The sequence below is a fragment of the Callorhinus ursinus genome, unplaced genomic scaffold, assembly GCF_003265705.2.
Source record: "Callorhinus ursinus isolate GAN/ISIS: 27379988/994484 unplaced genomic scaffold, GSC_fseal_2.0 scaffold34, whole genome shotgun sequence".
NCBI classification, from domain to species: Eukaryota; Metazoa; Chordata; class Mammalia; order Carnivora; family Otariidae; genus Callorhinus; species Callorhinus ursinus.
In genome coordinates this window covers 5434208-5460612 of record NW_027397096.1, presented here as the reverse complement: position 1 = coordinate 5460612, position 26405 = coordinate 5434208, and the positions used below count along the sequence as shown (strand labels likewise).

At 36.9% G+C, this 26405-nt stretch overlaps 1 protein-coding gene across 8 annotated transcripts in view; it reads right to left on the bottom strand.

Moving 5' to 3' along the window:
* NF1 (neurofibromin 1) overlaps positions 1-26405 on the bottom strand; it is a 276874-nt gene that overhangs the window by 20181 nt on the left and 230288 nt on the right. For all 8 annotated transcript variants that reach the window (XR_012374424.1, XM_073879379.1, XM_073879374.1 and 5 more), the window contains 15 exons: positions 22997-23429; positions 22065-22405; positions 19537-19739; positions 15964-16157; positions 14729-14869; positions 14286-14565; positions 13381-13595; positions 13076-13137; positions 12817-12931; positions 12190-12291; positions 10059-10199; positions 6629-6755; positions 4505-4636; positions 3416-3551; positions 2001-2158 (listed from right to left, as the gene is read on the bottom strand). Coding sequence is in view for 7 of the 8 variants with exons in the window: in XM_073879379.1 (XP_073735480.1) it covers positions 2001-2158; positions 3416-3551; positions 4505-4636; positions 6629-6755; positions 10059-10199; positions 12190-12291; positions 12817-12931; positions 13076-13137; positions 13381-13595; positions 14286-14565; positions 14729-14869; positions 15964-16157; positions 19537-19739; positions 22065-22405; positions 22997-23429 (2780 nt within the window). In the remaining variant the exon portion in view is untranslated. The remainder of the gene's footprint in view (positions 1-2000; positions 2159-3415; positions 3552-4504; positions 4637-6628; positions 6756-10058; positions 10200-12189; positions 12292-12816; positions 12932-13075; positions 13138-13380; positions 13596-14285; positions 14566-14728; positions 14870-15963; positions 16158-19536; positions 19740-22064; positions 22406-22996; positions 23430-26405) is intronic.

Sequence of the window (26405 nt, the reverse complement as noted above, 5' to 3'; positions counted from 1 at the left end):
ATGAATACAGGGGCATGGGCTGTTCAGTAGCAAAGATCAACTACGTCTGAACAGCTTTTTTTTTTTTTTCAATTTAAGAAATTCTGCTCATGGCAAGAATTAGTCATTAACATATGAAAACTTTCCAAACTAGGCAAGATCAAAGTTTGATTTTAACTCTTCACTCTCTGAAAACAATATTTGTATGCCTAAAAGTACTAAATAATAGATCTCCTGAGAGATGCTTTAAAAATGGCAAGTAGTACAGTAGCACCTCCACTTGGCTTTGAGTCTCTCTAGCATATATCACTCTACGTGAAATCCCTTTCTCTATATAAAGTACCGAAAATGGATTATTGGGACTTGTACTAAGTCCATCTGCTCTACACCTCACACATCACCCCAAACCTGATTTCTCTTCTCCATTCTCTCATTGTTCCTGCCTTAGTGGAGGTCCACATCATCTCTTGTTTGGATGCTCTATCTCTTATATGGTCCCCTTGCCAAACATCTTTTTCAATTTCTCCATGCTGGAGCCAGAAAAACTTGCCTAAAAACACAATTTGGTAATGTTCCTTCCCTACTTAACGATCCCTGCTGGACAGACAGCTAAGCTTCTGAACATGGCATACAAAGTCTCCTGTAATCTACTTCCAATCCTTTGCTAGCCTGGTTTCCTACAGGTGCTTTTCCTGACTTTTCTTTATTCATGCTCGCCTTCCTTATCCTGCGTCTGTCAGGCAAGCATGTATTAAATCTTCAAGACTCAGTTCAAATGTTACCACCTCTCTGCAGCTTTTCCTAATTTCCCCAGATCCTCGGGTTCCCCTCAACAAGACATGCTACTTTGAGGGCACTTACGGATGCTGTTGTAATCAGCTGATTATAAGTCTTAGCCACCAAACTATGAGCTCTTCAGGGAAGAGACCATAATTTTTTCATCTAGCACATGGGCTGAACGAATTCAATAGAACATGCTGTCTGAAGTTAGTTTTTCATTTCTAACTTCCTTAGCATGAAAATCCATAACTACAAAATACAAAGTAACCAGGAAACTCCTAAAAGACTATTTTGTGACAAAGCATACACAGAAAGAAACCCTATGCGACTAGTAACAGCGATTAACATTCATGGTTTCAGTTTCTTTCATGGCTTACTGGCAGGTTATTTATTGCACACTTCATTGCTCACTACTTTCCTTATGAACAGAGACATTGTCCCAATACCCAAAGATATATAAAAATATGCTTGTATGGATAACTGAAACCCACTGAGTCATTCATAGTGTTGGTCACCGATATATGGATCTCGATGTACTCTAGCAACAATGAGAACTTTAGCCAAAGTTGCCTAAGAGCACCTTTGCATTCCCTCTGTGGTGAGGTGGGATCAGTGAGCTCTCTCATTATTTACTTCCAATTTTTATAAAGGGAAAGGATCTCACAGAATTTTAGGTGTACTTATCATTGACAAACGCTGATGTAACTGAGCAATCTTAACTTTCAAGAATCATATCTTCTTATAGAGATAAAAAAATACACTAATCAAAAAAATCTGACTTTATTGTCTTTTAAAAGAAAAGATGGCAAAAAGTATTATTACAGCTTCACAGCGTATTGATGTAGTCTGCCCTCAGATGGTACTTTTGAGAAAATAAATTGTTAAAGCCCTGCACCTGAGTGCAGCAAGATGCCTCCTTTCTCGTGAGTAGCTGACGTCTCTCCTATTCCCATTTCCCTGCTGCTTGGCCAAGACAGAAGGACAAGGACAGCCACAGTATTTAATCGAAGAATCAGAAAAGAACTGTTGTTTCAAGATCCCATTTTCATTCCTCTGTCTTAACTGATATGGCTTAACTGACCTATCAAACTCTCTTATAATTGGCATCAAAAGCTTTGCTATATCAAAATGGGAAATTTTGATAATTTTGAACAGCTTCAAATAATTCTACAAGAGTGAAAGTATCTGACCATTAAAAAAAAATAAGTATAAAAAACTGTATATCATTTAGGTAAACTAACCCAGCAACTTCTTCGTATTGGCCTGAGAAGGCTGCCCCATGTCCAGACTCATGGATTTCCTGGCTCGGGGACTGGTCTGGCCCACAGTTGGATAGGTGGCCGCAAGGTACCCTTCAGAACCTTTGGGAGATGACCACGGCTGGTTCTCCTTTAGTGTCCTGAGAGATTTAAACAATTGAGAAGAATTAAGTGACATGGTGACAAAGACAACCACTGTTTGCCCCTCTTAATTGGCTGTCCTATTTCACAATGATAGCAATCACTTAATTTTAAAACTGTGCTTTAAAGGGCTTTAGGGTACAAACTGTATGTCTAAGAAATTGCCTTCTTCCTTCCTTCTTTCTCTCATTTATTCGGGAAATTTTCTTAAAAATTAGCACTGTTCTCTTTTAGCACTTTTCTCCTTAGCACCTACTTTCTTGCCATGAATCTTGTACACAGTAGGCACTCACCGACGCACAGCAGAATTGCACTGCATTGATTTTTCAATTGGGGAAATCAAGTCTAAACAGGCAACTATATTCTTGGTTTAAAAACCAAGAAAATCAACTATACTTTGACAAGGGAACACAAGCAAATTCATTTTTTCCTTTTCATAACAAGAAGGGTATATCTCAAAGAAATATAACCAAAGGAATGACCGAAGAATAAGACTATGGAAAACCAAGTATACCTGGAAAAGGTATTTTGCATACTTTGTTAAAATCTCAGTGGGAAGTTGTGGAGGGCTTTTTAATCCAAAAGTGGGATGTTGATAAATTGAATGATATAAGCTTTACAGATCCAAGATTATTTCCCTATGTTTAACACTATACCTGAAACTTAGATACTTTTGTTTAATTTGAAAATATAGAGAGTCTCCAAAATAATGACATTTTCATTTAATTTCTCCATGTTGTAGTGAACAATATGCTACCCAAGACCACATACAGCAGTGGACATAATGTGACTATCTTATCATCTAAATGTGTACTCTAGAAAACTCTGAAATAACTTTAGTGTGATAAAAGTAAATGCAACAAATGTGGTGGCATGCGTATCTTTGCACAAATCTGTACAGCTTAGCTTTCCGTCATTTAGCATGTGATGTTGCTCATATTGCATGGGAGTTTTTCCTAGGACCTTTCTTGCAATCCAGTGATTTCAAGATCATCTCTTTTCATTACTCAACTGGTTTGTGCTTAAAAGAGGCAAACTAATGTTAACAGAATGATTAGCTTAGAGGAACTGTCCTACTACTAATCCACATAGAACACTGTACATTTATAAGAAGGGTTTTGATTTATATACTCTTCCTAGATTATCTTTCCCCCTATATATTACCTTTTGGACTACCGTTGCTGCTTGCCTCTGCTAGCATGGAAAACTGAAACCTGATTATAATTATGTAATCACGGGAGAAGAAGGCCACTGACCTATAGCTAGGGTCGCCATGATGAATGGGATATGTATCCATAGGAACATTTTCCATTGAAATATCAGTAAGAAGAAGAGACTTTCTATGTTTTAGGCTACAGCGACTTCGAACCTCCTCAGACACTGTAAGTAAGGCTAAAAGGAAAAAGAAGGAAGGTTAGAAAATTTAACAAATTCCAAGGGTGACTTAAAACAGGATACATTTCTTACAACCTCCTGAAGAGGATAATAGCTATTAGACATGCAGATAAAGAGCCCTGGAGAGTGTGAAGGGTATAAACCACTTAGGACAGACTTTCATACCTTAAAGCATTCATGGTCTGCTTTGGAAGATGTAAACATGAAATATATGGAGATTTAAAAAAGAACCTTCTATTTCTCAAGTGCTTTACTGTACATTTAATCTCAACAAATACAGAAAGTAGGCAGGACAGGTACTATAAGGTCCATTTTTAAGATAAGGAAAAATACTCTGACATGTTAGATGACTTGCCCAAGGTCAAATGATTCAAACAAAAAAGTTGCCACAAACTGTAGTCTGCTAAACTGGGAATCAGCACTTTCCACTGAACAACTACATTCAAGAACTGTATTATACATAAGTGCTAAGTGTTGCTGAGTGAGAAACACAAAGCCGGGCAGACATTCTAGGTAAAGCAAATGGCATGAGGAATGCCTATGAAAGAAGCAGAAAGGCAAGTAGATGAGCTTAAACTAGCCCATCCATCTGGAGAGTTAATAAAAAATGGGGCTTACAAAATTTAGGGAAAGAAAGCAGAATTAGGAGAGGGGCTGAAGGGCCCAGGATGCTAGGCTGAGGTTTTCAGACTTTATGACATAGGGAACCACGCAGTGCCAAAGGGACCAAAGATGACAAAGGGAATACATTTAGACTCTAATGCAAATTCTTTTATAAGGAAAAATGTTTTGGCAAAACTTTCAAAATTGTAACCACCACCACAGGACCAGATTGTGAGCTCTTTACCCTGCTAAGCAGCCAGCTGAAGGACCGACAGGCATCTGTGTCATTTTGGCAATCCTTAGATAGAGATGCGGTAAGATTAATTTTGTCTACTTTGTGTCTTTACCTGCTAAGTAAGCCACGCTCTGTGTGTTCACCTCAAATTTATCACAGTTTCTATGTTTGTTAACCAGAGTTAGTAGTGTATGCAAAATTCTGACTGTTCTTGCAACAATGGCAGGTGAAGGATGTCTGTACCCTACAAAAAATAAAAACAAACAAGAAGTTAATCCATTCTTTCACAAGTATTTCTTGAGTTCTTACTGACTAGCAACTCTGCAAGGAAAGGAAACATAAGGGATAACTCCTGCCTTCTGAGAAAAGCCACTTGGGAAGGTAAAACATAAGTACATGAATAATTAATTACATAAAAGATTAAGTACAAAACACATGTAGAAGAAAATACTATTCCCTGGAACTCTAAGGGAGGAAAATAAGCAAAGATGGATGCAGTTTCAGATATTCCATTCCCTAAAGCAGTGCGGGGATTTAAAAAAAAAAAAATCTAGGTATTTGAGGTCACCTTAAGATAGCTTTTGAAAATAGGGTCTATTGCTTAAAAATTCTTTCTTTTTTTAATTGAAGGAAAAAATCTAACAGTGTAGGATGTATATGCTCTCAGAACCCAAAGAATAGGTTTGATCAGAGAGTAAACTTGATCTTTGGACAGACTTTAATGATTAGTGCTACTCCATTTCAAAAAAAATTTTTTTATTTATTCATTTGAGAGTGAGAGAGTGAATCAGCTAGAGCACAAATGGCAGTGGGTTGGGAGAGTGGGAGAGGGAGAAGCAGACTCCCCGTGGAGCAGGGAGCCCGATGCAGGGCTCGATCCCAGGACCTGGGATCATGACCTGAGCTGAAGGCAGATGCCTAACCAACCAAGCCACCCTGGCGCCCCAGTGCTACTCCATTTTGAAGTAGGGGATTTGTACTCTGAAAATATCTGGTACTCTTAGAAATACAGAATCGGCACTTTGTCAGCCTCGTGCAACCCTTCTTTTTGGTATCCTGTCATAAGTGTAATATGTTTTGAGCAATCCCTATTCACTTTAGAGATTAAAACTATTAATATTTTTGCAGAAATTTCATAAGGTAAAGAAATCAAATGTTTACATTCACAGTAGTGGGTGTATGTACATCTGTCAGGTAAAAACTGGGGAACCTCCATGATCCCTCGAGCCTAAGAATCATTTACATTGATTTACAAAACTGCAGACTCAAGCTAGAGCTTGAGTCTCTAATCGTGGCCAAAGCCAGTGCTGCTTAAGACTACTGGTTCATGCCAGCTCCTCATCCCAAGCTTTACTCTCCACTGCCTTTGTCTCTGACTTACCACTATGAACTGTTCCTCTTAACTGTAGTCTCTGGCCATGCCAGTTCCATGTTAGTAAACCAAAGCTAGCATACAGTGAAGTCAGCAATGGGGAGTAAAGCCAGGAGAGGCAGTGAACGAGCTGGCTCTGAGGACTAGGAGACCACTGCTATCAGCAATTCAGAAATTTGGAGGGGTGAGGGTGGGGTGCCAGAAAGGTGAGGTGCTATGGTATATTACAATGCGGCTGAACAACAATACCTTAGAAACAAGTTGAAGAAAATCTGTGATCAAATCTCTAAGATATCACATTCTAACATGTTACCCATGTAACATCATTTATTGATTTGCAGTCTGTCTTATTTTAAATATTCAAAAAGATACTTAGTGTTAATAAATAATACAGCTATTAGAAAGTCCGGTATTTAGGATTATTTCAAGAATCAACTCTTTTGCATTTTAAAGGAAATCTGATATTTGATACAGTGATTAGGCTCTATTAAAATACATACCGAATAAAACATAGCTCAATAAGACAGATATATCTGCATTTAAAGTAAGATATATGAGGGGTGCCTGTGTGGCTGAGTTGGTTGAGCGTCCGACTCCTGGTTTCAACTCAGGTCATGACCTCAGGTTTGTGGGATTGAGCCCCACACTGGGCTCCATGCTCAGCGGGAAGTCTGTTTGAGATTCTCTCTCTCTCCCCCTCCCCTCCCACCCTCTCCCCTTGAGCTCGCTCTCTCTCAAATAATCTAAAAAAAAAAAAAAAAAGTAAGACATATGAGCCAACTTATTTCAAATAACAAATTATTTTAGTTACTTCTGGCTTCCTGATATCATTTCATAAAAAATATTCTGACACAAGGCCTCTACCTTTTAAGAGGTGTCCAACCAGTGCGAAGTTAAAGTTAGAGTTGAAATTGAGTCCAACAAAATGATCCATTTGCTTGCAGTGCCATTCAAGAGGATTCCGGATTGCCATAAATACTTCCTCTGGACTCTATTGAAGACAATCAGAATATGGTTGATGGGGGTCACACAGGAACTTTCCTTAAAGGATTACTTATTGGTTTTTGATTGTGTTCATAGCTATGTCAAATTAAGTAACCCTTTCAAATGGAGAGAAATTATTTTCAGATGACTACAGAAAACCATAGAACATTTAAGATACTACAAATAAATTAGTGTAAGACAATCAAGCATATATAAATAATAAGATGACAGAAGACAAAATATCTTTGAATTATGATGAAAAACAAATGACTATCAATTTATATCCTGGTGACTTAAAATTTATAATCATTGTTTTCGTATAACACCCAGTGCTCCATGATTCATGGAGCACTGGGTGTTATTTATACGAAAACAATGAAGTGTGAATCACTATATCAAAAATTAATGATGTATGGTAATACATACCATAATAATAAAATAATATTTATAATTAATAATTATATTATTATATATATATTATAATATTTATATAAATATAATAAAATTTAAAAAAGAAAAAAATTATAATTATTGTTTTAAATAAGACCATCCATTGAATTGTAGGGGGCATTTTGTATACTATGACTGAAAATTCAAGAAAACAAAGAGAGTTCATATTTACTGAGTGCCTGCAGTATACAATAATGTTAGATACATTACTAAATGTAAAGCAATCCTATGCAGTCAATATTAGCTCCATTTTACAGATTTATTCATTCATTCTTTTACTTATCAAGTACTTATGTGTTTTTGATGTGCCAGGCATGGTTCTAGGCTCTGAACATCAATCAGTGAACTAAAGGGACAAAAAGTATTCACCCTGGTGGATTTTACATTCTAGTGTGGGAAAACAAGGAAATCAAAACTTAAAAGTGCCATACAACTTACCTAAGATAATTAAGATTTTAACAATGTTTCCTGAAATGTGGCTCCAGGAGTATCTGCTTTAAAGTCACTGAAGATGAATACCTGCTCTAAGGTCACTGGGTAAAGCCCAGGAATTTGCATTTTTTAAAAAAAAAGCCCAGTAATTCCTTCATGAACAGAGATTTTTTTTTTTTTTTAAGATTTTATTTATTTATTTGACAGAGAGAGACACAGCGAGAGAGGGAACACAAGCTGGGGGAGTGAGAGAGGGAGAAGCAGGCTTCCCGTGGAGCAGGGAGCCCGATGCGGGGCTCGATGCCAGGACCCTGGGAACATGACCTGGGCTGAAGGCAGATGCTTAACGACTGAGCCACCCAGGCGCCCCGAACAGAGATTTTTAAAAGCAAACAACTGAAGGTGTTTAGAGCCTGAGCTCAGGTTATCTAGATTTATATCTCAAAGAAAGAAAAACATGACCATTTAAAATAAATGTAGAGAGATGTTTAGAATAGCACTGTTTAAATCAGAAAAGACAGAAACAAATCAATTGTTCATCAATAGGCAAATGGTTGAAAAATTGTGGCTCATGCATAATGTAAAATACTCTGCAGCCATGAGAAAGAATTACTTGCTCATGCACACCTGTATATGTGTGTATATATGTATATATGAGTATGCTTACAAAGATGTTTTTATATTTTTAAAATGCAAATTGCAGAACACTATATAAAGTAGGATTCCTATTAACCTGCTATACATACAATTTATTTTTTCCAGCTTTAATGAGGTATAATAACTGACATAAAATTCTAAGATATTTAAAGTGTACAACATGATGATTTGATATACATATACATTGTGAAACAATTTACCCCATCAAGACAATGAACACATCCATCACCTCATATATTTACAGCTACCCCCACTCCCACTTTTGGTAAGAACATTAAATCATTAAATATAGAACTTAAAGTTCTACTCTCTTAGCAAATTTCAATTATACGCTACAATGTTACCAACTATAGTCACCATGTTATACATCAGATCCTCAGACCTTATTCATCTTACATCCTGGTGACTTTTAATAGGCTTTATTAACTCTGATTCCTAGTATTCTTGGGGCACTGAAGTCAGTATTAGCTCCTGCTATGGGGCTGTTCTGGCAATGAAAATACCAAGGCAGATACTCCTAGACAAACATTTCATTTACAAATATTTTTATATCCATATAAACAGCCAATATCTAGCTATCTCTCTGACCACCACTGTCCCAAGACAACCCCAGAAAAGAGCAACACGGATTAGGAAGGAGGGGCTCTAGTCCCAAATCAAATGTACAAATATGGACAAGTTATTTAACTTTGTTCCTTTCTACTTTGTAAAATGGAGGCCTAATGGATAAACTTCAAGGTAGCTATTTCAAGTCTACACCACAACTGGCAGACTAATCAAATAGTATATAGCCCAGGTCTCTTCACACTTAAAACCATCCTCCTATTCTCTTTTTTTCTATCCACAGCTTTGATCAAGCTCACTTCAAGTATATCTCTTGTTATAAACACCTATCGTTAAAAAAAATTTCTCACTTTTCCCCTAGACTCTTCCCATTTTTCTCCAAAGACAAAAAGAATATCATTTCATACTGTTATGTCCCCTTCTCCATACTCTGTACACCAAAATCCAACCTCAGTCAAGGCTGATAAATGTTAAGAAGGGTGCTAATGGTGTTTCAAAGTGGGATTAGGCAAAACAAAAACCTAGTACAATTAAGTACCCAAAAGTTTCCTTTAGACTCTCCAACCTATTTTCTCATTAAGTACCATTATTCAATAAAAATAAGCTTATTTTTAGATTATTTCTTCATATGTGAAATGGAGGGTAGAAAATGCTAACCTTTACCTTTGGGTTATGAAATCACAAATAATGACTGTACAGTGCATAGTATGACATAGCATAGCACAGGGCTTAGCATAGTAGCTACTAATACTACTCAGTATTTTTTATCCCTATTTTGTTTACCAGTATTGAGTGAGTACTATTTCCTACTATTTTTACACAGAAAAGTTCAGGGGCGCCTGGGTGGCTCAGTCAGTTCAGCGTCTGCCTTCGGGTCAGGTCATGGTCCCAGGGTCCTGGGATCGAGCCCCGCGTCGGGCTCCCTACTCGGGGGGGAAGCCTGCTTCTCCCTCTCCCCCCGCCCCCCACCTTGTGTTCCCTCTCTTGCTGTGTCCCTCTGTCAAATAAATAAAAATCTTAAAAAAAAAAAAAAGTTTAAAATAGTTTTTTTATGAGCTGTTAAGGAAGTATACTCACAATAAGTTGCATTATAGAAATACATATTGAAGTTACGGACCTCTTCTGATTTTAAAAGGCCAACAACAATAAAAGAGAGAGGAATCCTAAATGTGCAGACTCTAGGAATGCCAACTGAAAGCTTGCTTACCTTGTCGTTGAATACCCGCAGACTGTCTAAGGTGTGCAGGTTCTGTTCCAGAAGTGCGGTGCCTGCTGAATACAAGTTGACCTCGTCGAGCTGTAGCACAGCCACAGCGACCCAAAAGAGGGCTTTGTGCAGAGGGGAGTCCTGGCAGAGGTCACGCATTCCAGATTAGTGAGACGGACCACAAGAGTCTCGCTCAAACACATCACAGGATAAAACAAAGCACATTATCCCCCAAATTACGCATGCTTTCTCTTTTGGAGAAATTAAATATACAGGTAAGCTCTTCATCTATTCCACATGTATAACTAAAGACACTGTTAGCCAGGCTGAGAACATGAGCATCTCCTTTGATTTCTCCCTGTTCTTTGATTCCAAACTCCAGTCACCAAGTCTTATTAATTTTTCCAAAATAAGTTTCTTCTTCTGTATTTGCCTACTGCTAATGACACTATTCTATACCAACCTTCCTTATTTTATTTTTATTTTTTATTTTTTAGATTTTATTTGAGAGAGAGACAGAGACAGCGAGAGAGGGAACACAAGCAGGGGGAGTGGGAGAGGGAGAAGCAGGCTTCCCGCCGAGCAGGGAGCCCAATGCGGGGCTCGATCCCAGGACCCTGGGATCATGACCTGAGCTGAAGGCAGATGCTTAACTGACTGAGCCACCCAGGCGCCCAACCTTCCTTATTTTAAATGTGGATTCTTTTTGCCTCCGGGCTCCCTCTACTCCAATGTGCTGTGCACACTACTGCCAGAAGGACTGTTCTATGTCTTCCTTTTGTCATACTACTCATCTGCTTGAAAACATATAGGTACATTTCCAAACTCCTTTCTGAAGAATCTTGAATGTTAGATTAGTTCTAACCAATCTTTGCAATCTTCCATCTCACTATTCTCCTGCAAAGTTTCTCCCTACTACTAGAATGGTCTACCCACCATCCCTTTGTTATCCCAGCATTCCTGTACGATCCCCCTTCTGTACATTTGCCGTGCAAGGCTTTTCCCCTTTCTCTACACTAAATCACACTTATCTCTTTAACTTTAGTTTAGACTACCCTTTTAACTTTCTTCTCACCCTTACCAATATAATATCTCTTGCTGTTCTGAGTTAAAGATAATGTATTTTGGGGAACTCTTCTTCAGCAGTGTGGTAAATGGGAAAATACACAGACTTTAGGGTCAGACAGCCTTGGCAGAGAATCATGGCTCTGTCTTATTAGGTATGTGACTTTGGGCAAGTCACTTAGCCTTTCTGAGCCTCATTTTAACTTCTAAGATGAGGATAAGAGAACCATTTTGTGCAATTTAGGATTAGAAGATATGTCTGTAGAACCTGTAACTCAATACGAGGAACATACAGGTATTTATTTCTCTGTAATCTCCCTCATCTGACATATCTTTGTATTCAATTCACATAATTACATAACTTCAGAGTTGGAAAATAATACTCTGCCGTCATCTAGTCTAGTTTACTCATTTTATCAATTTGGAAATGAGCAGGTCATTTAACCTAACTGGTCACAAAGCTGAGATGAGCTCAGACCATCCAAAAACAGTGGCTGCATCGTTTTATTCCTTTTAAATATCATCTTCATTTAGCGCCCAAGCTCTCTTAATGACCCGGTATACTTCCCCCAGCTTTACATTTCTCCACAGTAACGATCATGAACTAGCAATACTATGTATTTTACTTACTTTGTTTATTACCTATTCACTTTCCAACTCCCACACTCACCCCAAGAACATAAGCTCCATGAGGGCAGGATGTTTCATTAGTTTTGTTCAGGTACTACATCTCTAGCACCTAAAATGGTACTTGGCACATAGCAGATGCTCAGTTACTACTTACTGGATTAAAGAATTAAGAATATATACCTATTTTTCCTTTTTACACTGATGAGACAAAATCTTACAAGCTCTTGAGAACATACACTCTCCATACTTATTCTTCCTCTAATGTAAATTCTTCAAACAACTAAATTTAAAGACAAGGCAGTTCTACTTTAATTTCAGCTTTTTCTTTATAACTTCTTCTCAGTCCCACTTACTTTCTGAATTCTTTGACACAAAATAAAATAACATTTAAGACTGACGCCCAAAATGAATGTACTCATTTCTATATAATAATTACCTTATTAAGAAGTGGTTGTAACTTGGTTAGTGCTATTACTGTGGCTTCTATCAGAACTTGACTGTTGTAAGTATCAGGTCCTTTTAAGCAACTCTCAAGTGCCTTTTAGGGAAACAGAATTTTTTATTTTACTTTCATTGAAATAAAACATTAACTCCTAAACTAAATCTCACAATCAGTTCAGGAACAATTCCTTATTTAGTAAGTGCTAGAATCATTTCCAATGCTATGGTGTTCTTGGTAAATAGGTCATTTGGGTTTTCATTTTTAAGTATTTCTCTATTATAACACAATACACATTATGCATTATTATATTAGTTACATATTATATAATTTCATATAAGGCTAGTTTTACCATATAAATGCTTTGAAAAATGATAAAATACTAAGAGTATCTTCTTAGCAAAAGAGACAATACATATTTTCTTTTAAGATACCTTCTTTAGAGGGTTCTTTACTTCAAAAATTACGATAAAATAATTCCATCTGTTGTTTAAAGGTTTAACAAGCAACATACAAGCAACATTTTATTAACTTCAAATTTAGATGTCCCTTAGAAAAACACAAGTATGCTTTACAACTTGAGAACCACAAATATTTGAGAGGGAGGAAGGGAGGGAGATGTACCTTGCTAAGAATACGGATAATCTGCTTTATCTGCCCATGAGACACACGTTTGCTAATACAGCCAAAGACAACAAGAGCTCTTGGTTGCAGCGATGGATTATACTGGAATGCAAATCTGCAATTAAAAAGTCCAAAGAGTTCAGAAAAAACCTTTGTGTTTATATATACTAAATAATTAATTTAAATACTGATTATGCAGTAGTATTTATCTTTTCAACAATACACATACTTTTGCAACTTAAATTTATTTGGGACCTACCTTTGAGCTAGTTCTGTCCACTGGTCCAGCCACTTGCATGTTGGAATATCTCTCATACATGCCTTAAAAAAAGGATACTCTTAAATATATTTGTGTACATAAATGTTTTTAGAAACATTTAAATAATGTTCATTATAATGTCATTAAATAAATGACATACATATTACCAATAAACATGTTCCATGGGAGTGTTTTTATTTAAGCATTAAGCACAGAACAGCAGAATAAACTATTATTTCTTCTTTACAGTACTAGTGGATTAAAAAAAAAAAGATCTCAGCTTCTTATCATTTTGCCTAATGTACCTCCATGATCTCCAACAAAGCTTCTGTGACTGTTTCCAGGGAAGTCAAAGCAAAAGTCTCCCTTTCATAGGAGCCGGGAGAGAATGACCTGTCCCGGTAACTAGAGCGGAAGGCAATGACGGCAGCTGACTTGACTTTGCTAATGCCAAACAGCAGGTAAAACTTGGGTAATGAGAACTCCGTCAAACTGAGTCTCAAAACTTGCTTGGTCTCTTCTGTAAAAGAAAAAAGGAACAAGGAAAGACTTTAAAGATATTAACTTTTTAATTCTAAAGTGCCCAATTTCACTTTGCTTTTAGAAAACTTGAAAATCGTATCAAAACTACATAGTCATGCTCCCCTACACCAACCCTCTAGATACATTCTGCTCAACGCTCACTGCTTTAGCTCCATTATCTACAAGTTCATGCCAGTAACACAACACCATCAACTGCTGCGGAGTCTTTAGCTTCTGTGGTTACAACAGTCTACCTGACAAACGCACATAGAAAATCTTTGCTGTAGAGGTGCCTGGGTGGCTCGGTCAGTTAAGAGTTCGGCTCTTGATTTCAGCTTAGGTCATGATCTCAGAGTCGTAGGATCGAGCCCTGCATCAGGCTCCACGCTCAGTGGGAAGTCTGCTTAAGGACTCTCTCTCTCCCTCTCCCTCTGTGCCCCCCCCACCAACCCCGCCACCTGCTCACTCTCTAGAGAGATTTTAAAAGAAAATCTCTGCTATAGCTTGAAATAGAATGGAATTAATTTATTCTTTTTCTTTCTGATAATATTTCATGTATCATCACCAGCTTCAATAAACAGCTAGTGTTAAAGATATTCATAATAATGAGTAAGATAATTTATGCCAACTAGGTGATATAAAATGGAGAAATGAATTGCAAAACACAAAGTACTTTCTGGGAACTTACCACTAAAATGAAGCTGTGAACAAGTACACAGAGAGTGAATGATATTAATGACCAATCCATGTGTGGAAGCTCTAAGGGAGAGCGGCCCTGTGGCTACTAAGAAAGTAACAACGTGGAAGAGGTAGGGGAGATGAGCTGCCACGTCAAGGGAATTGTTGAAGGACAGCATCAGCATGTAGCGTGCTAGAATAGCAATATCGTCCCACATAAGATGTTGTTCTAAGGTAGGAGTTGGAGATAAGCATGTCTTATCAATTATTTTGCACATCCTTCCAATAACCTATAAAGAAACAGAATTTTAAAAAACACAGGGGCCAAAACAAAGTTTTATCACAAAAAGTTTGTTTAACCTTAAAATGACTAGTTACAATACAAACAACCTCCTGGTAATAAAAACAGATACATCATGCCACAGTCCAGAAGGCAAAGGAAAAGTTGATTACCTTGCTTGAAACCAATTTCACATTTCCAGAAGCCAAAGCTACAGCAGTATCTGCCATCACCTCAGCTTTTATTGATCCCAGGCCACCTGTTGCACTGGTTTTGATGAAACTGTCTAGTACAACATCAAGGAGATCTGTAATCTAGTGGAAGAGGGAAAAATAACGTGTTTTGGCCATTCACTCTGCCAACTTAATTTTTACTTTAAAAATACTTCAAAAGCAGTAACCCGATCAACATGAAAATCCTATTTTACCTGAAGCCTCCAAAATACTAAGTTTTATTTAGAGACCTGTCAGTAAATTTATCATTAAATATCCAAAGGAGGATAAAGATATTCACTCAGTTGTACTCAATTGCTTCAGAGATTAAAAGGGACCAATATCCAGAAATTTAAAATATCCACATGTATTATTTCCATCCACTAGCAAAGCACCTCTGTTCTCTCCTAAGACAGTGATGTATGATTAATATAAAATACAATTATTTTAAAATACAGGAAATGACATCAAGTACTAGGAGGTTTTGTAGAGGTATAAAACCGGCTCCATGGTCATTGCAAATTATTTGGAAGATTTGCAGCATTGTATGAGTAAGGGTATTTCCGCCTTAAGTGATTACTTTGAAGAAATGTGCACAATTCTTGTCAGATAAAAAATAAAATATTACATTGTATTCTGTATTTTAATACTGGTATCCTTGTGCTAGAACTATAAATGAAAGGTGTCCAAAATAATATTGTTAACAAACATCTACTGACATCTATGGAATGTAAGTACTAGAATATGTTATATAAAGCACTATTTAGGAGTGTCAGGGGGGCTCCGTCGGTTAAACGATTTCAGCTCAGGTCATGAGATTGAGCCCCACATTGAGCTCTGAGCTGGACATGGAGCCTGCTTGAGATTCTCTCTCCCTCAGCCCCTCCTCCCACCCCCCCAAATAAATAAAATAAGCCACTATTTACTGGAAGCAACATCAGATTTTTAAATTCTATATAATTATGCCATGAAAAAGAGTACTAAAACAGTTTATTTCTGGCTCTGAAATATGCATTAGACATCTACAATTCTGAACCAAATCCAAGAATTAGGTGAGTGCATGCTTTTTGAAAGAGAGGACACTCTTTTCTACAGCTATATCCCTAGTGCCCAGCACAATGTTTTGCACAAAGGGGGTACCAGATTAATATCTGCATCACAGAGGTACTAGACAAATATCTGAGCAAACTCAATACCTGCCCAAGGCTCCCCCATATTTTGGCTTGGATAGATGGGTACATCTGTTTTTCATTTATGGTCATTGTTATCAGCTTATCAAGAATAGCAGTAACTCTTTGTCGTTTGGCATCATCATTGTGTTTACAAAAACGGACTAGATTTGACAGCCATGGAGTCATGTATTCCAAACAAAGGTGTTTCAATTCAATACCTGGAAAAAAAAATATACTATTAGCATAGATGGTCAATGAAAATTACATCGACAGGTATCTAAAAATATAGAGGATTGGAGAAAAGAAAGTAAAAGGTAAAGATCATTATGTAGAATCAGGTCTGGAGAAAAGAGATTTGGCCAATATATTAAAGACAGAGATGAAGAGAATAAGCCATGAAGAAAATAATCTTAAAAGCCAGCTGGCCAATTTTTGGAAAGTTTCATCTTATTTTTCTTCTTCTTAATCATTTCTCTTCTAGTTAGAAATTTTATTAAGTTTTATTCTAATTGTATAAGGAATATGTGGCAATCATAGAACGTTACGTGAAAGGAAAGCATCACCACAAAAATGAAACTGATATTAATATGCTGGTGTATCACCTCATCTCTTCTCAGGCTTTCAAAGCTATGTAGAGATAATGTACATTTATGTGTGTGTATACACATAAAACCCACCCCAAGTCCTCTACAAAAATGAGGACTACACTGTCCATGCAGTATGTTTTGAATATTTTCTTCAGAGATAAAACATGTTTTAACTTTTCATTTTGAAGTAAGTTTAGACTTAGAAAAAGATACAAAAATTCCTCTATATAATTTTATATAGAGTCCCCAAAATACTTTTTTTATTGTGATAAAATGCACACAATATAAAATTTGCCATTTTTAAGTGTACAGTTCAGTGGCCCTAAGTACGTTCACATCATTATGCAACTATCACCACCATCCATCTCCACAACTTTCTCATCTTCTCAAACTGAAATTCTGTACCAAACCATTTTTGATGGTTTCATATTATTCCATCATATGGAAATCTGACAATTTAATTAGTTCTTTACTGTTTGACCTTCAGACTGTTCCAATTTTTTGCTACTATAAATAATGTTATGTGAAGTTCAAAAGTAGGCAAAAAAATTTATGGCAACAGAAGTCACAATAGTGGTTACTCTTGGTGGGGGGTGGTACTGACTGAAAGGAACCTTCTGGATGCCAGAAATGTTCTGTATCTTGGTCTGGGAGAGGGTTTTGTGATGTATTCACACGTAAAAATTTATCAAGCTGTTCACGTAAGATTTGGGCACTTAACTGATAGGATATACCTGAATTTAAAAAAATCTAAATAAAAAGCAATGTTATAATAAACATCTGAACACTAATTCCTTAGGATAAATTCTAAAAGGTGGAATCATGAGGCCAAAAGGAATGAACATTCGTAGGGGTCTTGACATCCATGTCCAAAGTGCTTTCTCAAAAAATTGCCCCTGTTCACAATTCCATAAACCATCAACACTGAATTAAAAACAAAGAAAAAAAACCTTTTGCCAATTTGATAATTGAATGTTATCTTACTATTCTTTGTTTTTATTTCTTTGATTTTATTATGAACTTCTTAAAATATAAATATTCTTTTTTAGCATGACCTGCACGCTACTGTTGTTGATCCATTTTTATTAACCTATAAGAACTCTTCATGATTAAAGATATTAATCTTTTCTCATATTTGCTGCAAGCATATTTCCTAGTTTTTTATTATCTTTTACTTTTCTTTGTTTCTGAAATAGAGATGTTCTGAAGTTTTATGTAATCACTTATGCTCACCATTTCCTTTGATTCTACCACTTTTTTACTTCATAAGTCCTTAATCATCCAGAAAGCAATTAAATATTCTGCTTCCTCTTGTTTTTTTTAATGATTCCAGTTTTTATATTCAATTCTTAAATACAGCTAGACTTTACTTTGGTATCTTGTGGTTTGGGGGTGAAGATGAAGACCCAACTTAATTCATATCCCAGCCACATTGTTTAAATGATTTAGTCTTTCCCCCATCCGTTTGTGACACTTCTTTATCAATCTGTTTCTCTTAAACTGATCTGACTGCTGATTCTTGAACACCTCTTGTTTTTATTATTGTACTGTTATATGTTCAAATGTCCACAAGTGTCTCTCAGTTTTCTTTTCTTTCAACATTTTCTTAACTATTCTTGTTTGTTTCAAATGAAATTTATAAACATTTTAAGTTCTACCTCATTCTTTCTTTTCTTTTTTTTTTTAAGTAGACTCCATACTCAGCATGGAGTCCAATGCTAGGCTGGAACTCAGGATCCTGAGATCATGACCTGAGCTGAGATCAAGAGTGGGACACTTAATCAACTGAGCCACCCAGGCACCTCAGTTCTACCTCATTCTTAGTCCTCAAATCCTGTAGCTATTTTGATGGGATTGCATTGAATTTATAATAATCTGGGAAGTGGGAAGAACTGTTCATCCAAGAACACAATATGTCTGTTCATTCCCTCAAATCTTTTAAAATATTTCTTAATAAAGCTTTATGCTTTTCTTATTTTGTCAGTCTTAACACATTTTCTTTTTAGGGTTGTATTCCTACATCTCTTATTATAAGTAAATATATGTAGTCATCTGGACTTGATAAATTGTCAAAGCTTTCAATTAGCTGAAAAATCAAGAAGTATGTCTGAGGGGCACCTGGGTGGCTCAGCTGGCTAAGCAACTGGTTTCAGCTCAGGTCAGGATCTCATAGGTCACTGGGACTGAGCCCCAAGTTGGGCTCTGCACTCAGCAGGGAGTGTGCTTGAAGATTCTCTCCCTCTGCCCCTCCCCCAACTCATGCACGTGCATGTGCTCTTTTTTATGTTATCTTACGGTTCTCAAATAAAAAAGTAAATCTTAAACAAAATGTTTGCAGAAAAAAAGTTTTATGTATTATGGAGAGAGAAAGGGGAGGGAAGAAAATGTCAGGAAATAAGCTGGAGGAAGAGCAACATGTTAAAAAAAAAAAAAAAAGAGCAACATGTATACCACAACAGGGTATGAAGATAAATAAATGGAAAGAGTGGATGTTAAATTTACAAGACTTATTAAAAACCAAGTCAGGAGTTGACCCTGGACCCTGTATTATGTGTCACTGCATTCTTCAGGAACCGTACATGACCAATAAAATCACAGTTCAAAGTCAACCTGACGAAAAGAAAAAAATGACTATTTCCTTAAAATCAAGGAGACAACACGGATACTTCTCTCACTTGGAATAATCTGCTAAGAAGAGAAATCCTGAAGCTAACTGAACTGAAATAGTGTGAAAAATACTTTGTAAGTGGCTCAAAGGCATGTAAAGTATCAAAAATCTTGCCACCTTGCTTTTATGGCCAGAATTTTGGTGGATTTCTCAATGTTGTCTAACCAGGAAGTTCCTTCAGAGTTTCTTCAGTGGCAGAGTACAGCAAATGAAAAATTAGAAGAGATAAAGAACCAAAAATATAATCAATTATGATTTCACTGGCAAATTCTGAAATGAAAGGATTTTCTTTGAATCTTCTTAGAATCATTGTTAGTATTAAAGAAAATTATTATTACTTACTAGATTTGCTAAATCCAGAAATACACTCTTCCAAAAATTCTAAGGTGAGATGTGGCTCATTGGCTGCCAGTGTCTTACTAATAGAGACAATAAAGAGGGTGTTGTTGGCAGGGATGCATAAACCTGATGTCTCTAGTAACTGGCCCTCGATTTTTAAATTAAAGGTACAAGTTAAGGCACACAGAAGATTATAGGCGGCTGACCTAGGAGAAAACACAAATGAAATTGTTTTAAAACTTATTTTTTCTTATGATTCCAATTTTTTTTCATAACGTACAACTTATGATTCTACTACAAAGCATAATCAACTATTTTTAAATTTTATGATCAATGAGAAATAAGATGTTATGGTTCTATGGTAAATACAAAATACCCTTTGATCATTTAGGGATTTTTTTTCATCATTTAGGGATTCAAGGGAGGTTCTTGACATTACCAGAAGAGCACTGTGAGGCTCCTAAGACAGGTAAGTATAAGACGTTCCTAAAACACATTTTACTAGGATATAAAATATGAGAGGTTTATGGTCCTAAGGTGGATCAATAAAGTTAGAATAAGGTTCATCATATTTTCAATGAAGCCAAAAACTCAAATTGTGTTTCCCCCTCTCATCAGATCCATTTATAACGGGGATCATAAGAAGAGAAATGAGATGGCCCCTCAATCAAATTAAAATGTGAAAATCTTCCATCAGCACCTACCGAATTTCTTTCTCAATGTCCTATAAGACATACTACAAACTAGAGGTCAAAAACAAACATAATAAAATTAAGTCCCCCCTGTTTTTCCTTCCATTATACTTAACCACTGAAAACATAAAACAATGATATACATCCAAGTTCCATTAGAACCCAAAATTTCCCTTAGAAATGTCTGAAAATATACTTAAGCAATTTAGGACACAAGTAAAAAAACTTGCACCTGGTTTTCAAATTTTCATTTTTCTCCCCTGGATAGGGGAGAAATAGTTTGCTCAGCAAATTTCAGGTTTTCCTGACCTCCGAACCTTCATCATGCTACTATATTTTTGCAACAACCATATGGGGGCAAAAGCCACTGAAATTTAAGTCAGCCTAAAGGCTTTTTCTCTGGAATGACATGCTTCAGCAAAAAACAGAAGCTGTCAGTTCACTTTATTTCACAAGAGAATACAGGTTCATTGAAGCTAGTAACTGTTAGAAGATTATTAGCATTCTTCTATGAGGAATTTTGAATTAGAAATTAAAGGCAGGCTTTATAGCTCTATTTTCCTAAAATGAGAATATTAATATTATTGTTTCTAAGTTTGTGTATCTCTTACTAAATCCTAGGAATTTGGAGTTATACCACTGACTTTTATTCTGTACATTTCAGCAGCTATAAAGAACCAGGCCTGCTCAAACTGGGGTAGGTCAGATTCCTTGGAGATAATGAAAGTTAAGCATACACACAATTTTATACATAATCTCTGGGAGGCCCGTCCAGGTAAAGAAATCTTGATTTCCACCCCCCCCTTTATTTAAGAATCAGGAATCCTAAAAGGCCCTCTTATAAAACTTGGGCTACATTACATTACACCCTAGGGAAGATTTTTTGGAGCTAAGAATTTATATCTGTAAAAATCTTGACAGTCCCAAGGAACCTGGGACAAAGAATTATCCCAACACGAAAAGCAGAGGAGAGAAAGGAGGGAAGGAGTACAAAGACACATTGGCAGAGAGAGAAGGGGTGGAAGGGGGAGCTGGGAGGCAGTCATACTTACTGAGCACAAACTGTTTGCTAGGTGCTAAAATATACTGCTACACATACTATTTATGAAACCTTTGTAGGTATATAGGAAAGGCACTGTTACCCTTATTTTGAAAATGAGGACACTAGAGCTGAGAGAACTTTAGTACCTTGCGTAAAGTCATACATTGTAGCAGATCTAGATTTAAACCAAATCTACTGACCCCACAGACCACGCTCCTTCCTCATTCATGTTCAAATTATTAAATCTAAACAGAACCAATTATACCCTGTCAGATGACATCTACATTTGTCTTAAGACTTCTTTCAAGAACTTTGTTCAAGTCATTATAGGTGGAAAGTATGCAATGTTACTGTTTGAGTTATTGCACATTAAGCCCTCCTTTGTCAAACAATAATAATCTGACTATGAGGAAACTTAATAGTGATATACTTCTGAACATGAGAAAACATAATTAGAGAACTCAGAAGGAGAAATTTAGGAATAGACCTTAAAAAAAAAAAAGGCTTTTTTTGGGTGGTTGGGGGTGGGTAACAAAACCAAAACTGCTGTATAGTCTGTTTCAGATGAAAGTTTCCTGAAGAAAGAACATGTATTTGTTTAGTGTGAATCACCCTTCTCAGAATTCCACAGTTCATGTGAATACCCCACAAACTGATGAGGTCACACTGGTTAACCAAGATAGCATACCTTCCGATTTAGAGTATTAAGGTAGAGGCTGTATTAAAAGCTTATTAAGTGGTCTCACTAAAAGCAACAAACCCTGAAAAAAGTTGCAGTGAATTTTTAAAAAACCTACCGTAAACTAGGGTCTGAACTGCCTAAATTAAGTAATGCAATATTGAGCAGCGTCCCAGGGACATCTTTTGGCCGAATCTTGGTGTGCTGGGGGATGGAGTCAGGCTGCGACAGCTCCCAGCGTGTCCGAATATGAATGATAGACTGGACAATGGCTTCACACTCCTGGTGCATGAAGGTGAGTGGTGTGCCCTGGTTTGCAATGGTCAAGGTGAACTGGTTCTCATCCACCAGGCAGATCTCTTCAATTTCCGAAGCATAATAGATATCATTTAGAAAGACTGATTGCCCCAAGACTTTTGTTCGCTCTGCTGAGGTTACCTGGACAGCAGTAGAACCAACCTGGAAAGTGATGGTGAGAGGGCAGAGTGAAGAAGAGTTAAATTCCATTATATAGAACTCTAAGAGAGGCTCTGAAAACCAACCAACTGACTGACCAAACAAATATCATGTTTGCCATTTAACCATTTAAGGAAGAGTTACTGCCAGTGTTCAAATGGGTTCAAGAGTTATTGTGATAAATGCTCTCAAAAGAGACTGAAAACATTTTTTTTTTTAAAAGTTCAAGAATCCCATAAACAATCACTGGTTTTATCCTGGTTCATGTCTCCCATTCCACAAAAAGCATGTAATAATCAGAAGAATTCTCAATTGATCACTTCCACCCTCTACACATTCCTACCATTTGACTGATAGATGGCAAACCACCCTCTCTACAACACTCCCCTGCCTCCAATCCAACCTAGAATATAATTTAGTGTATGCCTCTCCTATCTTCCACAGGACCTCCAAGAAGATAGAAAGTTTAGTTTTCCTCCATCTGGACCTACTTTACATTTGATCCACTGCTACGGGAACACCTAGGGAGGCCAGTGCAGTCTGGTTAGCCAAGAAGGGTGACAAATCATTTACCTCATGTGGAGTGAAACTTACCTTAATAGAAACCTTGGTGTCTTTGTGAGCTAGCTTGAGAGCATTGTGGAATACCTTCAAGTCCTCTTCTAAAGCCAGCGTGGCAGCAGGCAGTTTCTGCTGTTCATGCTCTATGTGCTCAGCCAGTTTCCCAGGACAGTCTATGAAGATGAGCCTTTTGCTGCCTTTGAGGCCAGTCAGCAGCCGCTCATGATACTTGGTATATTCCCTGACCCAGGAGTTACAGTTGTAGATATAGACTGCAGAGACATTGTCATAAGCAAAGCCAGGAAAAACAACAAACCACTTGGAGAGAAAGTCCGTTTTAAAGCGATTGCTAGGCCCAGTATGGGTAAGATCCACTACAATTTCATATGGCTTTGCATAATATGGCTTTAAAGTCAGCAAGACGTGGTATATCAGCAAATCACCATTGATTTGACCAGTTTTAAACCTAAGGAAGATGACAAAAAAAGGACACAGATTGTTAACAGAGTTCTGAATAAATATACAGAGGCTACTAATCTATTTTATTCCTTTAATTTTCTGATGAGCTTTCAAGAGAAAACTGTAATAACAAAAAATTACGTAAAATATAAATCCATTTTTAAAAATCAGTTATCCTTTAGATATTGAGAAACAAGGCTGAAGTAAAATCAAAGAGACAAGTCTCCAATTCAAACACTCTTGAGCAACAACAAACTTGCACACCCCAGATAAGCAGAGGAAGGCAGTGAACATTGATTGGTTGCCTCTAGGCCCACCGAATTTCCCAGGTGAACAGTTTGGGTGGGAATGACCCACCTGGAGCCCTGGGGTGATCTGAATGGCTTTAGTCAATTTGTTTACCCCACCTTGACCAGAGAGGTTCAGCAATGACCGTATAACTCAAATCAGGACAACCAGAGCCAAAAAGGCCCAATTTCAGAAACGTTAGCTGTAGTTGGGAATTGAGACTTTTTCTTTCCCGGTATTGATAAACAAAGGAACACATCGCCCTGGGAGTTGTTAGCTCATACCTTGAGATATGAAGGGAAAGCCTGCCTAAAAACTGAAGAAATGGAGCAGAGAAATGAAGAGAGAAACTGGGGCCCCAGCCATTTCATCTGAACTCTAGATAACGCCTCTCCTGGGATCAAATCTATCCCTGGACTATTGAGTTGATGAGCCAATGAATTCCATTTTTTTGATTAAGCCATACTAGGTCATAAGTTGCTTACACTCAAAAGAATGCTGATCAGTGTGAGTAGCCAAAGTAAGGACCATCAGAAAGACCTGAAGAACACAGTACTAGAACTTCAAATCAAAACAACTTATATTAATTTGGCCCAGTGTTCTACACTTGATGACTCTGGTAAGGACTACAAAATAGGCTCAGATAAATATCTCTACCTCAGAATTTTTAATCTTGTTGGGAGAATAGATAAAAATCAAGTTAAATGATTTTAAAATAAAATATTTCAAGATCAAAGAAAAGGTATGAGATAGTATGTAATCACTTATCAAATGAATTGCAGAGAAAAATAGTTCAGAAGAATGGAGAGATGAACACAAACTAGGTAGTCCTTGAAAACTACATAGATGTTGTGGCTGAAGTGGGTGGGAGAAATTCTGAATTCAACAAGAGCAGGGATTAGCAGATTTAAAAGAGAGAGGTAAAGAAAAAAAGAAACATAACTAGATGAGATGTGCTGAGGCACGTCAGCTAGTTTAGCTGGAATGAAGGATCATGTAGAGAAGTCTTAAGAGATAAAGCTGGACAACTGCACTACTAAGTATTTACCCAAAGGTTACAAAAATACTGATTTGAAGGAATACATGCACTCTTATGTTTACAGCAGCATTATCTATAATAGCCAAATTATGGAAAGAGCCCAAGTGTCCATCAATTGATGAATGGATAAAGTGGTATATATACAATGGAATATTACTCAGCCATAAAGAAGAATGAAATCTTGCCATTTGCAATGACATGGATGGAGCTAGAGAGTATTATGCTGAGTGAAATAAGTCAGAGAAAGACAAATACTGTACGATTTCACTCACACATGGAATTTAAGAAATAAAACAAATGATCATAGGGGTAAAAAAAGAGAGGCAAACCGGAAAACAGACTCTTAACTACAGAGAACAAACTGATGGTTAGCAGAAGGTAGCTGGGTGGGAGGAGGGTTAAATACGTGAGGGGGATTAAGACGGGCACTTGTGATGAGCACTGAGTGTTGTTAAGTGTTGAATCACTAAACTGTACGCCTGAAACTAATATGACACTGTGTTAACTAACTGGAATTTAAATAAAAACTAAAAACTAAAATAAAATAAAATTGAAAGTTTAACTTTAAAAAAAAGAGATAAAGCTGGAAAAATACATAACAGTTAAATTGTGAAAGGATCAAAACTAAGAGATTCAGGTTTTCTCCCAGAGGCCCAGGATTTCTCAGAATATATATATATATATATACACACATATATATTTTAAGATTTTATTTATTTATTTGACAGAGAGAGACAGCAAGAGAGGGAACACAAGCAGGGGGAGTGGGAGAGGGAGAAGCAGGCTTCCTGCTGAGCAGGGAGCCTGAAGTGGGGCTCCATCCCAGGACCCCGGGATCATGACCTGAGCCGAAGGCAATCACTTAAATGAGCCACCCAGGCGCCCCTCTCAGAATATATTCTGTGAAGCACCAGCATCAGAATCAACTGTGGTACTTGATACAAATGCAGTCCGTTTCTACTACATATGAATCTATGCAGTGGGGCCCGGCAATTTTCACTGTTTTTAAACAACCTTCTATCTGATATTTATATGCACAAATATTTCTGAATCAGTGCTGTAGTGTCAGGGAGTTATTCAACTTTATTTTTGTAAAGAAAGAGGTGATATGATCAAAGGAAGTGATATATAGAAACTCTATGAAGGAGTTGGGGCTAATAAAAAAATACTGTAGTCTAGGTATGGCCTAATAAGGATCTAAATACTATGGTGACAGTAAAAAAAGAAACCAATTCAAGAACATGAAGGAAGGACCAACATGATCCAAGGTCTGATCAGGGCTGAAAGAAGGACTTGAATTAAAAGGACTCACCATATACCAAGCCTCTGAGACCACAAAGAAGGCTGCTATCATGAACAAAAACAAAGAGATCATGAGGGGCAGGGACTTTTGGAGAGAAAATGAAGTCCATTTTAGACATACTGAATATGAAGTGATGACAGGACATTTAAGGGGAAAGAGTGTGTATGTTTGTCTGTATGTGTATACACTAAACCACATAAAAACTTATTCTGCCCCATATAATCTAAGTTTACTAGATATTTTCTCAAGTCATTGTTGTAGTTCCACAATTTGAGATGTTGGTTATGTATTTCACTATTTCTATTATCTTACCAATACCCTAGGTCTCCAAACTCATGTCATCAAATCAGTCT